Genomic DNA, 14,593 nt, shown 5'->3' with positions numbered 1-14,593 from the left:
TTGTGACTTAGAATCAGTACTGCTGGCACTGTGAGCACTGGCACAAATAAATCACAACCACAGAATTAGTTAAATGTCTAAATTTAATAAACTATTTTGAAAATACACTCATTTGGAGTACAAAATATAGCATTTTATCAATATCTGTAGTATTGCAAAACATGATTTTGGTACACAGTACAATACAAGCTGCAATGGGATATCACCTCGAGGAAAAAAAAAACAGTTGTGAAGTGAACCTCTTTGGCATGAAACACGATCATCAGAAACAAGGTTTAGAAAGCCAGAGAAGAAACTGATAGGAGCATTTTTATTCCATGAGTCAACTAAAATACCAGGAACAGGGATATAAAAGAAAGAAAAAAAGCATTTCATGGTAACGGAAATGGAGATTTTCTTACAAAAGGAAGCTATTATCGCTTGAAATCTTTCTCTTGTTAAGTCTCACCTCATATTTTAGGTGATTTACTTACTTAGGTCAACAACTACCCGGCAGTAGTGGTTGTAGCATATAGCCAGATCATCAGTGATATGACAAGTTTGCAGTTTCTCCACCTGGCAGGTTATTTTATTTCTTTTTGGTCCTGGAGCTGCTGCTGCTGCTGCTGTTGAACATACTGATCCCACGAGATCTGACTCCAACAGCGTCTGGAGTGACTCCCGGTTGCTGCAGCACTTGGTCCAGAGTTGTCTTCTTTATGGCAGCAGGGGAAATCTTCTCCTGGTCAGCCAAATACTGAAGTTCCCTTTTTTGAAATATAAAAAAAGCAGAAACAAAAGAAGATAAACATACAAGTTAGAATGGATAATACATATTAATCACAGCATAATATATCAGTGTAGTAATAACTTCAACACTAGGTGATATGTAACCAGAGAAGCCACAATTTAAAATTATTTGTACATACATAGCTCCATCTGCTGTCTGAATAATAAACTTTTAAAAAAAATTGTCACCCTTTGAGCAATTGAGTGAATTGCTTTTCTTCTGTGTCTTATGACAGGAACGACAAAAATGTTTCTCTGTTTGTTGAACACCTCTCTCGCCAACCTACCTCGTCCTAACGCAAGAAGCCTCCACAGCATTGATGAGCAGGCTGCGGAAGCCACCACTCTCCATAACATGTAGGGCGTGGATCGTGGCGCCCCCTGGTGAACACACATTGTCCTTGAGCTGCCCAGGGTGCTGCTCCGAGTCTAACAGCATCCGAGCAGCCCCCTTTGAAGAAACACAAAGGAAGCGCCACTGATTGATCGCATAAAATACGCCACGTGATAATGAACATTCAGACTGTGTCAATGTGCACAATGGGACAGGACAAGCTGCAGGTCACACATAATTGAACAGTATTCTTTTAAACTCAACTCATAGGCACTAGGGGTATTCAGAAACACAGCAACATCAAACCAGGATCAAAACCTAAAAAAAAAAAAAAGTATATACTGCATCTATAACGGACATACCAGCAGTGCTTGGGCTCCGAGGCGTACAGCCAATCTCCTGTTCAGGCCCATTTTCACACCACCATCAGCAAGCGCATCTACAGCAGTGAAAGCCTGCAAGGTCACAATCATCAACGTTACTATGATGGAAAGAGGGCAACAAGCCGGAGGGCACGTTTTTCACAAATGCTGCAGCTATGGCAGATTTGCAAAACACACTGATAGGTAGAACGGACTCACATAAGCAGGGCCGCTGCCGCTTAGGCCAGTGACTGCATCAATCAGGTCCTCTTCCACCTCGGTGCAGTAGCCGACACTGGCCATCAGCTGCTCCAGGAGCTTTCCATCCTCCACATCTGCATAGCTTCCTGTAGCATAGACAGTGGCCCCTTCACGGACTACCACTGGAGTGTTGGTCATGCAACGTATGACCTTTGGAGAAGTGCGATACTGCTGCAGCTTCTACAAAAAGGAGCAATGCTCTAATTTAGTGACTTCATTTGAAGGGATGATGAATGAAAGTACTTATAATGGATGGATACAGCAAGCAAAAACAGATTAGATGTATGTATAGGCGATGTGAGCACTGAAAAATATGAATCAATAGCGTTTATAAGACTTTAAGTTATGCGTCTGGATCCATCTGGCTTATGATTTGCATTACCGTAATGTTTTAAAAGTAGTACTATAATTAAGTGATCTAGTGTTCATACAAGCAGGGTACACACCAACTCCTACGATGCACCATACCATGTCACTACAAATACTAGTAGATAATTACTATATTTACACCAATTGACTTATAAAAACTAGTGTAACAAGCAGCTTGAATAGGAAGGGGGGGCTTAAATGTGTTTAGTTTGTAAGTTTCCCACCATAAAACACACAACATGTAAACACGACGGGCTATGACTTGCCTTCTCTATGGAACTGATTCGGACCCCTGCAGCACAGGACACAATAAGGTGACGGTCTTCGATATCTGGTCCAATCTCATCGAGGACAAAAGGAATGATGTGGGGCTTCACAGCCAGGAAGAGAACATCAGTCCTGCTCACTGTCTCCTTGTTGCTGGTAGTGAAATTTACACCCAATTTCTGTACAAATTGACTTCTTTTAGTAGTTCTTCAGACAGGTAAAATACATATTCATAATTACACAGAGTCACTAATATAACAGACTACGCACCCGTAGTTGCTGCACTGTGGGGAGATCTGTGTCTGGAGAACTGGCTGTGATTTTGTGCGTGGCAATCACGCCTTGAAGAGGGGAAAAAATAACCAGAAATCATTTCGGTGCCTGATTGCAATCTACATACATCAAGAATACAAATGAAATGAAATTAATGCACATATGGTTAAAGGTATGTTTCGAAATTCACCTGCTGCCGTGAAGCCTCTCACCAGAGCGTGGGCCAGCTGGCCCGCTCCTATGAAACCCACGCTCATTCTGCCTGTAGGTATACACAATTTAAAACATTAAATTTAACGTTGTGTCTTACAAGTGACAGATGAACCAAGAAAGGATGAGCCGTGTGCCCTTTTTACAGCTCCGACACGTAGCGCAAACATAATCTTACTTCCGTATTATTCACTGAGGGAGGGCAAGGCGAATCCTGGACACATAATGGCAGCAGCCATAACGCTAACATTCATTACATTTATGAACAAACGGAAGAATCTTTAAGCTGACAGACAGACAGACCAATACCAGCTCTTCATAAATACCTGAAATTACAACTCTGTCAACGTGTCCCAGGTGATTATTAGCGCTGTAGCTTCTGCAACAGCGACCAGAAACGAATTTGATTGACGAGGCTTGCGAGCCAGTGAGCTTTCACCCTTAGCTTACGCGTGACAATTTCAACCAATCGCAGTGGCAGCAGCGTAAACTTTGAGGCGGGGTTTAAATTGCACCAGGCTGTGCTGCTGAGAGGAAAAGCTGGTTAGGAGACGCAGTCGCTTTACTGGCATCTACCGGCGAAAAGCTTGGAAAGACATGTCGAGATGGAGGCGCTCAGACATAACATACATATTCTGAGCAGATAAAGTGCAACATAGTTAACAGACTGATGTAAGTAACTCCGAGTTAGGCGTTTTTTCTCTTAAGTTTCTTCATTATCCTGTCGGTAAACCTGTTTATATTTGTTAGCTATTCAACAGTAGCAGGTAGTTACTGTGCTTATTGTGGTTGTAATGATTAAAGTTGTGCCATACAGACAGGTCATAGCTTTTTGTCGAATTAAAGTGACTTACTGGCAGCCATTAGCAAGTGTTTTCTGTATTAACATGGTGAAATAACAGTAAAACTACCTCATTTTAAGCATATAGTATAACAGGGTACAGCATATTTGAGTTATTTTGCAACATGGTATATTAACATACAACAAAATAATGTTCACTTTTACCTTATATATATATATATATGTGTGTGTGTGTGTGTGTGTGTGTGTGTGTGTGTGTGTGTGTGTGTATGGGTTATCAGCATGTATTTTCTGTATTAACGTGGTTAAACTAGCAGATTTTTAGCAGTAAAGTAAATCAGTAAAACAAAAAGCAACATTATAATGCTTTTTTTAAGTTAAACATTCTAAACTACATTATACTTTAAAACCTACATTATTAGGCATTAATGTTTATAAACATTTTTATTTAACTCAACAGCTTCTCTAAAATTGTAGACTACATGTAGGCTAAACAAACTAGCATATGCTGCTTGATCTTTTCTCTTTCTTTCGGCATTTTATGAACAATCAACACATTGGAAAACCTTTATTTTTTAAAAAGAGAAAAAAAGTTACGTATTGGCGAATCCCAGTCTATGCTAAATTACCAAGTATAAAGAAAAAACATGAAATTGTCCAAATAGTTTCACTGGTAGCAGCAAATTACCCTAGAACATGAAAAACACTGTGTGTTTAAGTCCTACTTTATGCAAAGAAGTGAAAGAAGGCCAAATGAAAACATAGACATTTTATTAAACACAGAACAGAGTACAAACATGGGAAAAAGAATGTTAACACTCGTGCTTGTGGTCAACATGTAATGTATCAACAAAATAACAAATCTAATACTGCTGCCAAACATTTGCCTTCAAAAAAAATTGACATTCAGTAAATAAAAAAAAAAACCTTATAAACTTCAACATATGTGGGGAATATAATCTAAACTGGAAAAAAAATACAGCGAAGTGGCTAGAAAGCCAAAACCATATTCTATGTTCAGTGCAAACTGTTGACCTAACAGATACTAAACATATCTATATATTTCCACCCTGTTTATTGTTATATAAATAGTATTAAATAAATTGCCAAGCCTCTGAAAGGTTGAATGACATAACACTGGTCTGATACTTCTTTAGGTCCCAGATAAGATGGATGCCTGTATTAGAGAGATGGATATATTTCCCAGAGTCGTCTGTGGACAGAGTTGCTGAGATTGTCTCCATGGTGCATGTTCTCTACAGTAGGAAGAAGTTCAGGACTAGATGAATACTGTAACATAAAAACTAGATAATACTGCTAATTTAAAAAAAGTGTTATACTCTGGCTACATAACACTGTGAAATGGTGGATTTAAGCCATTGAGTCTTTCACATAGACCTGGATATGGAGAACAAACTGGATATGTCCTTGAACTTGGGTGTTGGTGGTGGTTTCAGACAGCAGAACTAGAGATAAAGCGAATCCTCTGGGAGTAAACAAGATCTACAAAATACAACACTAAGTTGACGTTAGTAAAGACGGCCACAACCAACTTGCTATCCCACGGACATTCTCCTCGTGGGCAGTCCTCGGGACGAGTAGTGTTGCCATACTTCCTGTCGAAGCTGAAGATGGGCCAGATCAGCGTAGTACTGAGATAGAGGATCACAGCAAAGAAGGTGTAGATGACCACAAACCGATCAAATGGGAACCGCAGGGCAGAGGTCCTACCAGAAACCGTCAGTACGACCACTATCACAGTGACAGAGAAGCACAGGCTGTACACCACCACACAGTACTGGGTGGCAATGTATTGGTTGTACTCACTGTCATTAGCCAGGGCCCCAAAAATGATGCAGGCCACAAAACCTTGGACCACCTTGAGCAGACCAGACACAGTGGCCATGTATCCAACCACAGCCCCTGGTTTGGCTCGTGTTAAGAACACCTCAGTTGCGTAGGGGAAGCAACAGACTGCAGAGCAGACTGTAACAGCAATTCGGTATATTTGGACTTCCCACTCCTCATCGGGAACCTCTGTCTGGAGGAAGTAAACGGGGTAGACCACAGAGGCAGTGATGTACATGAGTGTTGCCAGCATGGCAAAGGCCACAGTGAAGTTATCCCAGGAAATCGGCATACAAGTGTGGAGCCGGGTAATGTCCAAGGTGAAAACAACCAGTGTGACAGCAAAGCAGAAGCACCACACAAACATACAGAAGATTCCATAATTGGCACTGTAGCCTGCGCTGTGGGACACAAGGGCCATTATGGTGCAGCCAAACAGTAGCTGGAACATTCGGGCTATTCCTAAAGGGGACAGCACAGCTTCTTTGTTGAGGTAATGTCCTCCTTGAGAATCCATGGTGCCTGTTGTCCCTCTAAAGCAGCTGTTGTTGCTGGTGAGATTCTTAATGTCCCGTTGCCCGTGTTGGTGTCCTTGCGGCCTCCTCTGTCTTTTTCGCGCAGACCTCACCCTTTTTTTGGTTTCCTGTTATAGATGGTCCTTAATTACAAATGTCTGTAATTTCTTTCCTGACCTTGCTTTGTAATTACAGCAGTGTGTTTAAGCTCAGGTTACATGCGTACATTGTTATGTAGAAGTTTGTTCAATAGCTTAAAATGAGAAAAGACTTTCAGTCAACTTTGATAATAAGCTATCTTTTTGATAGGTTTCTTTCTTCTTGGTTGCACAAGTTTGTAAAAAGAGTCTAATTTCTGTGCAGAATAATAACAGTTGATTTCTAATGATTTCAAAATGTGTTTCATGTAATAATAATATGATCGAGTCTTACTCAAAAGCTGCAGTGAAATCTTGGTTTTCTCTTGCTTGCCTTGCTTGCTGGCTTCTTCCCTCACTACTTTTTCCAGTTTAGCAAAATATCAAAGTGAAGTAACGTCTTCTCCAATCAGCCCTCTTTGAAAATTGATATCCAAAGATCAATCTTCCAGCAAAATCCCTCAGTGCCAAACAGGTGGACAAATTTGTTGTCCTGTCAGTCAACTTCAACTCCTCATGGACTCAGTCCTTATAAATTCTTCTCTTTTCTCTTTTTCTTCCCTAAACTGTCCACCAGAATCACTCAAACTGTCGGCTATGTCTCTTGCTCTTTGTCTCGCTGCTTTCTGTCTTCTCTTGCCTCTCAGACTTGATCTCCCACTCTTTCTTATTCACGCAAGCACACCCTGCTCCTCCTGTCTCTGTCAGTGTGCACTCGGTGGATTGCTAGGGGTGGTTGTTTAAATGAAAGTTTGTGCCGAGCCCAGAGTTACAGGCCTTGCCAGCGCTATAAATAGGGGGTCTATATTCCACAGAGGGGTGGGAGGCTGCATGTGGCAGGCAGTTTGGGAGTCTTATTTCTAGGGAGCACCCAGAGTGGCTGAGTCAGAGCTCCCACAGTCAGAAACTGGCATTTACACACTGTGTAATGACAGGGAGGAGGGCTAAGACTCCCATTAGAGGCATAAATTACACACAGGTTCAGAGGGATGATTATACACAAGCGATGGCAGATTTGACCTATGCATATGAAAGGGAGGTAGAAATGAAGTGGCAATTACTTAAAATATTTTAACCTTCTTATATAAGTATCCTCGTTTTTTAAAATTTAAACATTGCAAGGATATTCTTACATAAAATCACTATTAAAACAATTTTAGAAATGTACATGCATGTATATGCATTTCTTTAATTAGAATATTGCAAAAAACAAAAGCAAACTTAAATATTCATAACTGCTTACTGCATACATAACTGCAAACTACTTATAAGTTATTTTCAGTTTCAAGTTCAAAGCAGCATTTTTTCAGCTCTGGAGGAAGTTACTCAAAATTGCCTTAAACACTGCATTTTAAAAATGAATATGTCATTTGGTGTGGAATTTTAAAGAGGCTTTATCTTCTTTGTTTTGCAGTTTGCAGCACTTGCACTGTTAGGGAATGAGCTGTTATACAGGTAATATAGAGAACAGTACTATCTATCCATTTTATCTGCTTATCTAATTCAGGGTGACAGGGGGTCGGGCCTGTTTGCGCTATCATAAGGCAAGAGGGTTACCAATCAATCACAGGGAACAGTAATACTTCTTAGCCCAAAACAAAAAAAACAAACCCATCTCTGGGTTATCAGCACACATTTCAAATTAAAGTTCTTTACTGGCAGCAATTAATACGGTAAAACTACCAAATTTTTAGCAGTAATGTAAAACAGTAAAACAAAAAGCATCATTATTATGCTTTTTTATCAATAAACTTTCTAAAGTACAGTATTATACTGGTATTTTGCAATAGTGTATATTAATTCCTGTACAATAATGATCATTTTTACCTATCTACTTTAAAACCTACATGTGTTACTGTGTTTGTGAATATATTATTTAACGTATTATTTAATTGTCAAATTTTTCTTCCATTTAGGATGTGAGTTATACAAAGTTTTCTGTTGGTCTTCATTCTGAAAGATCAAAGCGGTACGCCTTTCTAAGTTTGCTAGCTTTAATTACTTCCAGTAGGGTGTGAATTTATTTTTCTCAAAATAAGTTTTTTGTCTGTGATGGACGTGCCATGGGAGGACAAGGTGGAGTTATTCTGAGCAAGGTTTTTATGCTTAAATAATTTGGAGAGAACATTTAGATGCTGATAAGCATGTGTAAAGATAGCTGTGGCTCAGGAGCAAAAGTGAATTAGTGGTTTGATGCCCAGGTTGTCCTGCCCATGAACTGCTGAACTGTAAGTAAGGCTCCAGACTACTCCTGATGTTTAGGCCCTTGCGTGGTAGATAACATCACACTGTGAGTGTATGTGTGAACAAAAGCTAAATTGTGATGTGTGCAGTGCAGGTAGCATAAACACACTGCACTAGGCTCAAATACACAGCAAGATAAGAGCCACATGGTGCAGAGTTTATTATGCAAGGCGGCTTAGTTTTGCATCATTTGCACACCTTTGATTCAGTTAGCTTGTAGTACCTTTTGGTCTGCAGAACTTATAATGACATTTTCTTGTTTATCCACCAGATCACTTCACTCACTCTGAAATATTTCTCTTGTTTTAGGTGATAACCACATTTCTTGAAGGTGATCAGTCACTGACTTTAAGTATAGTTTAGTATAGTAATGCCACATCTTCTACACATTAATAATACCATTTTAGTAGACCTTATAGAAGTAATAATCACAAGACTGCAAAAAATATTTATCTTGTAGTATATTATGTTATGTGTCTTTTCTTCTGGTCTGATACAAAGACATGCAGTCAACACAAAGAGAAAAACAGCAATGTATTTACAATTTACAAAGAATCACTTCTCTGTGAAAATAGCACTTATAAATATGATTTACATAACAAAATAAATATGTAAATTACCAATGTAGCTTGAGTTTTTTTTTCCTGTTAAAAAATATGTTACAGAATAAAATTACAATTAGTAATACTTTTCCTTTTCTGGTGTGATGCGAAATAGAGGCCCTTTAAAAACATCATTTATAAAGACATCATTACATACAACATTGTCATTATATTAAAAAGTGATCTCTATGAGATAATAATAAGAAGGGAGTTACAATAGTGAACACTTGATAGAGCCTATACATATACTCAAAAAATACAATACACAATATTCGTCTCCCTTTAAATGTTCATTGCATTGATTTGAGGATTGCTGATCTACTGAGGTGACCTAACATGAGTTTTTGAACTGTCTTGTCATGATGATGCGGCCTGTGCGTAAGAGGCATAGCTTAGATGTGATGGCACTGTGGTTTTTGTATAACTATGTATAGACATTAAACCAGATCCACTTTAGCACCACAGTTAGCATTGCAAAACAACTAAAGGGGACATTCTGACATCTTAAAAATATACCAATTTGGTTTAGATGCTATCAAGGGAGTTACATCTATAGGAACATTATGTCTTATTGCATTACTTTCATTAGCGGTAATAACACATGGTTTGTGCCTGTTTAGTTCAAACAGGGTAATTCTAACTGACAGTCTTTTGCTATGAGTTTATTAGAGCGTCAGTGTCAGTTGTCTTTCTCTGGCTATTGTTTATGCTTTTATTTTTTTTTAGAGGTAAATATAAAATATCTCCTTTCTGATTCAGCACTTAGCGCACTTATGATATTTTCCTATATCTGCCTTGATGTCAGTTATTTTTGCAATGAGAGTTCCAATTACAGAAAAATGCTAGGGCCCAATTGCACTGATAACAGTCTCATATTGGCTACTTAACAAAAACAGCATCCCTATGTCACTGTGGCAATGACTAAATTTAAACTATATGGAAGGACAAACATAAAAACAAAACATCAGTGAGCATCCTTAAAACTGGATTACATTCATGATATTTTCTTTTACAAAACAAAATATAATTTAAATGGTGAGTCGCAAAGAGTTGTGCCTTGTCATTGTGGTATGTTGCCACAGTACTTGTCACCAGATGGGAGAAAAGGGATTGTGGGACAAGGTCAAAGTCCCTGCACTGACTGAGGTTTGGAGTAAAGTAAACAGAGGTCAGAGGAAATTCATTATAGGTAGAATGGGTTGTGAAGATGGAGGGGTAGTTGGAGGTATCAGGCTTGGGAGACTGGCCAGAGAGACCAGCCAGCCAACTCTGCTTAGTTTAACGTTGAGATAATGCCTGTGTGTTTGTGTCCTTTTAGCTGCCACTGCTGAGCATGCCCAGTAGCTTGCTGGGGTCCATTCCCTGCTGCTGGGCCATCTTCTGCACATCAAAGCCCATGTGCATGAGGAACTGAATGACATTCATCTCCTGCCCTGTGAACTGATCTCGGATGGTGGGGCAGGTGGGGTTGCAGTGTGGCCACGGGCAGCTGTCAATCAGATGCACAGGACAGCCTTTAGGCGGAGCCTTGTTGTTCCTGTTGTCGTGGAGGCTGCGGTCCCAGCAGTGCAGCGCTCTGGGCAAGGAGGTGCCTTTAACCTGCACATCAATCCAATAGCTAGAACACAACACAAGAGGGCGCTGTCAGCACACAGGTAGAAAATCGTACAGCGGGGAAGAGGCCTTTTGAAAATGAATAATACTCACTTTCTGGTGATAACTTCATGCGATAAACATGCTGGAGCAAACATAGCCCTAAAGAAAAAACAACAGAAAAAAACAGTAATCAGTAAAAGTCTTTGCAATAATTCTTTGTAAATTTTCCACCTGAAATCCAGATGCATGGCCTTACGGGACATCTTTGAGTGTGTTCCTCAGCTCAGTGCCCAGGTTTTGGATGTAGCGCCACTGGCCCTCCTGCACAGGCTGACCTGTCAGCTGAATGTTGTCTACTGTCAACTGAGCCTCATCAAACAGCCACTGGACCACAAAGACAGGGCCTGCTCAGGGAAAATGAAAAATATCAGCCAGACAATGTGAGTATTCGTAGATCACATCACAATGCACATTTACTTGTATCCACATAGATCATAAACCCACTTTTTATAGACGGGAAGACTCTGTATCCAAAAAAGCAGTTCCACTCTTCTCCTTCATGGGCTTGTTTGCACCGTTCTGGTACCATCCCTCCCCAGTACCTAATAGAAACAGACACAGATAGGATATGATGGGTATAGTAGCAACCTGGTGATCTCAGTTTAACGACTAGACTTAATGCTTTTCTTTTTAATAATGCTGGTAGATAAATGCAGGAGGTGACACTGAAATATTCCTTAGTTCGGCTGCTTGAGGCTCAGACTGCTTGGGCTCGTGCATGATGTGCTTTTTCACTCCCAGTGCCTTTATATGTGACTAATGCATGTCATCATCTCTTTCCTAGAGATTGTGCTTTGTCGCATGTTTTGTTTGTTCTCCCCAGCCAGCCATAGCAGCCAGCCACATCTAGCAGTGCTTGCTATTATTGTCTTATTGTTGGGACTTCTATCTATAATTTCATAGGAATCTGTATCTTGAGATAAATATTGGTATGAAATAAATAAAACTAAACTGAGAGAAATCCCATACTTGATGCCTCTCTTGATGGTCTCAGTGGGGGCACAGCTGGCAGTGTCCACACAGTCAGTGCAGTGGTACTGCTTATTGTCCAGGAACCAGCCAGAATCAGAAAGGCCTCGCACTTGTATTGCAGTGTGGCCCAGTCCCTCCAGCATCTCTGCCACACGGTCAACATTCAGAAGAACGCCAGTACCTCCCGCACTTCATACAAAAACAATATATATTTTCATCAGTACACATACATCAGTAAGAATGACGTGCAGAAGCTTTCAATATAAAACCCTGGGCAATATTTTTACATGTGAACACACCTGCTTCCTGCTAAGAGGAGGACTTTGGCATTTTCCAGACCTTTTTTCAGCAGGTCCTTCACAACCTCCTGAATAATGAGTGAGCCCATGAAGGCATAACCACCTGTGTACAACAGAGAGACAAACGAACTAAACAACTCTTCTTTCAGGGCAAATACATGTCAAGATTTTGAGACTTTAGTGGTGTCTCTTACTTTGATCTGTTTTGGCTGTAACACCGCTCCAAACATCACTGGAGCAGTAGGGCACAAACCTACACAACAAACGTAACATTTAAAATGCCACTTGCAATTAAAAATTGGGCATCAATGAGCACAAAAGGCAACTTACACCATGTTGGCGTTCCACCAGTGAGGGTTTTCCTCAGGGAGTGGAGACAGGATCCCTGTGCCTGCAGAGACAGACCGACGTGTATCATTAGCCATTCTGGCTCCCTGAGACACATCCTCTTCTTACTCATCATCATTACCACGTGGATTACAGTTATTACAGTGCAACAAGAGAGAGAGGCGTCTCTCTTCCTTTAGTGGTGGGCGCCAGGTAGCCCTACACCGCAGCAACATTATGACCGGGTGTCAGTTTCAATAACACTGTAAATGAGCACAGATGCATCCCATCCTTTTAATTGCTGAGGCATTAAAAGCAGGTATGCTTTTCACCTTATGGTCAGGAGCCCCGGGTGGAGCAACAGTGGGGCTGATGGAAAGGCTCACCTGTTTTAGTCTGGGGCCACTTGGAGGAGCTCATTAACCTTCTCATTGTCTCATATCGGCTGTCACAGTTTTCCTTGTTGAAGCAGTACCAGCCACCTGCAGGCAGATATACCAATAAAAAAAATAGGAACAATCATTTCACATGTGATTTTTTTGGTATAACTGGACGTGAAATGAGAAATGTGTTGAGGTGAATCAGTTTAGTCCAAAATACCAACCTTCTAAAAATATCAACCACCGCCTGCTGCCTCGAGATTCTTTTAGGTAGTACCTACAAGAACCAAAGAATGAAGTGAGCACACGATAATAGGCATGGTTGAGTTTAAACAATATGTGTATATGATTCTAAATTCCTCAAGTTTTGCTTTACGCTGCCTGCATGAACGTCTTGGCCCACAGGTTTGAGACTTTCTTATGGAGAAAGAAATAGACACTGAAAGATAATGTGGCCATTGTTTCTACATCAGTGCTTGCACCCAAGCGTAAAATACACACATCGCATCATCAGTAATACAAACAAGGATGCCACGAACTTAATGCTAATCTCAAAAAGGTGCCACGGATGAAAGCAATGATGCTGTGTGTACACGCTGCACTTCAAACACTGATACAGTGATCGAAAAGGAGATAAACATCATCCTCTACCATATCCTGGTTCCACTGTAGATTCCAGTAGATGGCATTTTTCCATAATAAGCAACATACCATCATCTCTTCACTCTGAACACAATGTCATAAAATGTGGATAAAACCAAGGCTGCCATTCAAAGTAATGGCATGATAGGAAGTAAAACTCTTTTGCTCAGGTGCAGTAGGTGCCAACAAACCCGCATAAGCCCAATTTAACGCCCTTAGAATGCACTTAGACACATGACTCTGAGCTATAGCTGCTCTAAGATTGTAGGAAACCTATCTTGGAATATTGGAGATATGTGCTGTCTGTGGTCAGTCCAGAAGAGGGCAATGCACCCATGGTTTAGGGTGCAGTCCTAACCAAATCATCCTCATCTTTTATTCAACAAAAACACAGAAACACAAGGAAAATTAAATATTTTGGGTGTGTAAAGTAGCTTTCGCTGCAGAAACAAGAGGCTTCTGAATGTGCTTCTGTGATGTTGATGCCTTTCCCCCCCATTTCACTGAATATCTGCTTTATTTTACCAGTGACTCAACTCAGAAGATTGGCAAACACATTTCAGTGACTTTAAGGCAAACAGACTTGGCTGAAGCTCTGAGCTGCTAACTCAGACACTGAATCACACTTTGGCTGCGCTTAATGTTTTAACTATTATTATTCAGTGATGTAGGCAGCTCACTCTTATTTCCATCAAACATACTGAAGCCAGAATTGACAAGCTGAACAAACAAAGGGGAGGTGTTGTGTCAATCCACCTATTTAAGCAAGTTTCCAACAGATGAAAAACCCACTCACTTCCTAGTAACTTGCTCTAGTAACTTTTTTCCCTTTTACATTACATACTTATGAATATCCGTGTAGCTATAACAATTGATGGATTAGCGTCCCAGCTGATAACAGCCACAGTGAATGAAAGGCCTTGTGCCTGTAACTGTTCCCTGCGTGCGCTCGTCCCCACGCTTTAGTGTAATGCACAGCTCACTCTGCTCAGTCACATATATCAACAAATCAGAACGACAACCAAAGTATTCACGACGACACAACATGCTTTACAGCAGTGAATAATGAGTACGCGTGTAGTTGTGTGTAACGTTTCAGCATTCTCCTGTGATGCAGCATAATGCGCGGACAGACATGACACATTAAACCGTCTACAGCTATACACCGATCTGTGTCGCTGACCTTTAACCTACAATTTGTCTTCTTGTAACTACACTGAAAAAAGAGTCCGAATGCCTTTTCTATTTTAGAGAAGGAGGGACTATATTTGGCGTTTGCTGTTTTAGCAGCACGATTTATTCCTCTTTAGTGGAGTTTGGGGGGG

The 14,593-nt window shown here is 40.5% G+C and overlaps 3 protein-coding genes across 5 annotated transcripts in view; all 3 read right to left on the bottom strand.

Moving 5' to 3' along the window:
• Nucleotides 1-65: 65 nt before the first annotated feature.
• On the bottom strand, nucleotides 66-3,291 carry pycr1a (pyrroline-5-carboxylate reductase 1a). 2 transcript variants are annotated; one of them, XM_005744333.1, is made up of 8 exons: nucleotides 3,171-3,291; nucleotides 2,825-2,896; nucleotides 2,632-2,702; nucleotides 2,361-2,540; nucleotides 1,684-1,905; nucleotides 1,465-1,557; nucleotides 1,056-1,219; nucleotides 66-746 (listed from the first exon to the last, which is right to left on the bottom strand). In XM_005744333.1, the coding sequence occupies exons 2-8, from the start codon at nucleotides 2,889-2,891 to the stop codon at nucleotides 569-571; spliced, it is 975 nt and encodes a 324-aa protein (XP_005744390.1). In that variant the 5' UTR covers nucleotides 2,892-2,896; nucleotides 3,171-3,291; the 3' UTR covers nucleotides 66-568. The 2 variants fall into 2 exon arrangements, with proteins under 2 accessions (XP_005744390.1, XP_005744391.1); XM_005744334.1 differs by lacking the exon at nucleotides 3,171-3,291 and adding an exon at nucleotides 3,023-3,162.
• A 1,180-nt stretch (nucleotides 3,292-4,471) lies between these two features.
• Nucleotides 4,472-6,869, bottom strand: myadml2 (myeloid associated differentiation marker like 2). Of its 2 annotated transcripts, none has more exons than XM_005744332.1 (2): nucleotides 5,474-6,869; nucleotides 4,472-5,398 (listed from the first exon to the last, which is right to left on the bottom strand). In XM_005744332.1, the coding sequence occupies exons 1-2, from the start codon at nucleotides 6,009-6,011 to the stop codon at nucleotides 5,100-5,102; spliced, it is 837 nt and encodes a 278-aa protein (XP_005744389.1). In that variant the 5' UTR covers nucleotides 6,012-6,869; the 3' UTR covers nucleotides 4,472-5,099. The 2 variants fall into 2 exon arrangements, with proteins under 2 accessions (XP_005744389.1, XP_005744388.1); XM_005744331.1 differs by having other exon boundaries at nucleotides 4,472-6,137; nucleotides 6,442-6,869.
• A 3,169-nt stretch (nucleotides 6,870-10,038) lies between these two features.
• Nucleotides 10,039-14,593, bottom strand: part of notum1a (notum, palmitoleoyl-protein carboxylesterase a) — a 5,566-nt gene continuing 1,011 nt past the window's right edge. The window contains exons 2-11 of the mRNA XM_005744330.1: nucleotides 12,851-12,903; nucleotides 12,633-12,728; nucleotides 12,250-12,310; nucleotides 12,114-12,172; nucleotides 11,920-12,022; nucleotides 11,618-11,809; nucleotides 11,093-11,190; nucleotides 10,845-10,992; nucleotides 10,700-10,747; nucleotides 10,039-10,610 (exon numbers count right to left, since the gene is read on the bottom strand). Of these exons, the coding sequence (XP_005744387.1) occupies nucleotides 10,307-10,610; nucleotides 10,700-10,747; nucleotides 10,845-10,992; nucleotides 11,093-11,190; nucleotides 11,618-11,809; nucleotides 11,920-12,022; nucleotides 12,114-12,172; nucleotides 12,250-12,310; nucleotides 12,633-12,728; nucleotides 12,851-12,903 (1,162 nt within the window). The 3' untranslated portion in view covers nucleotides 10,039-10,306. The remainder of the gene's footprint in view (nucleotides 10,611-10,699; nucleotides 10,748-10,844; nucleotides 10,993-11,092; nucleotides 11,191-11,617; nucleotides 11,810-11,919; nucleotides 12,023-12,113; nucleotides 12,173-12,249; nucleotides 12,311-12,632; nucleotides 12,729-12,850; nucleotides 12,904-14,593) is intronic.

This window comes from Pundamilia nyererei, unplaced genomic scaffold (assembly GCF_000239375.1).
Source record: "Pundamilia nyererei isolate P.nyererei 1_Seehausen unplaced genomic scaffold, PunNye1.0 scaffold00142, whole genome shotgun sequence".
Taxonomy (NCBI): domain Eukaryota; kingdom Metazoa; phylum Chordata; class Actinopteri; order Cichliformes; family Cichlidae; genus Pundamilia; species Pundamilia nyererei.
Note: the sequence above shows the minus strand (reverse complement) of the source record. Positions and strands in the feature narration are given on the sequence as shown.

Bases quoted from the DNA above. Each gene is read 5' to 3' on its own strand.
- pycr1a (XM_005744333.1), bottom strand. From the start codon at position 2,891: ATGAGCGTGGGTTTCATAGGAGCGGGCCAGCTGGCCCACGCTCTGGTG. The intron at 1,906-2,360 runs GCAAGTCATAGC...TCCTTTTTGTAG, and splicing joins GAATCAGTTCCATAGAGAAG to AAGCTGCAGCAGTATCGCAC. The intron at 1,220-1,464 runs GTATGTCCGTTA...GTTTCTTCAAAG, and splicing joins TCGGAGCCCAAGCACTGCTG to GGGGCTGCTCGGATGCTGTT.
- myadml2 (XM_005744331.1), bottom strand. From the start codon at position 6,011: ATGGATTCTCAAGGAGGACATTACCTCAACAAAGAAGCTGTGCTGTCC.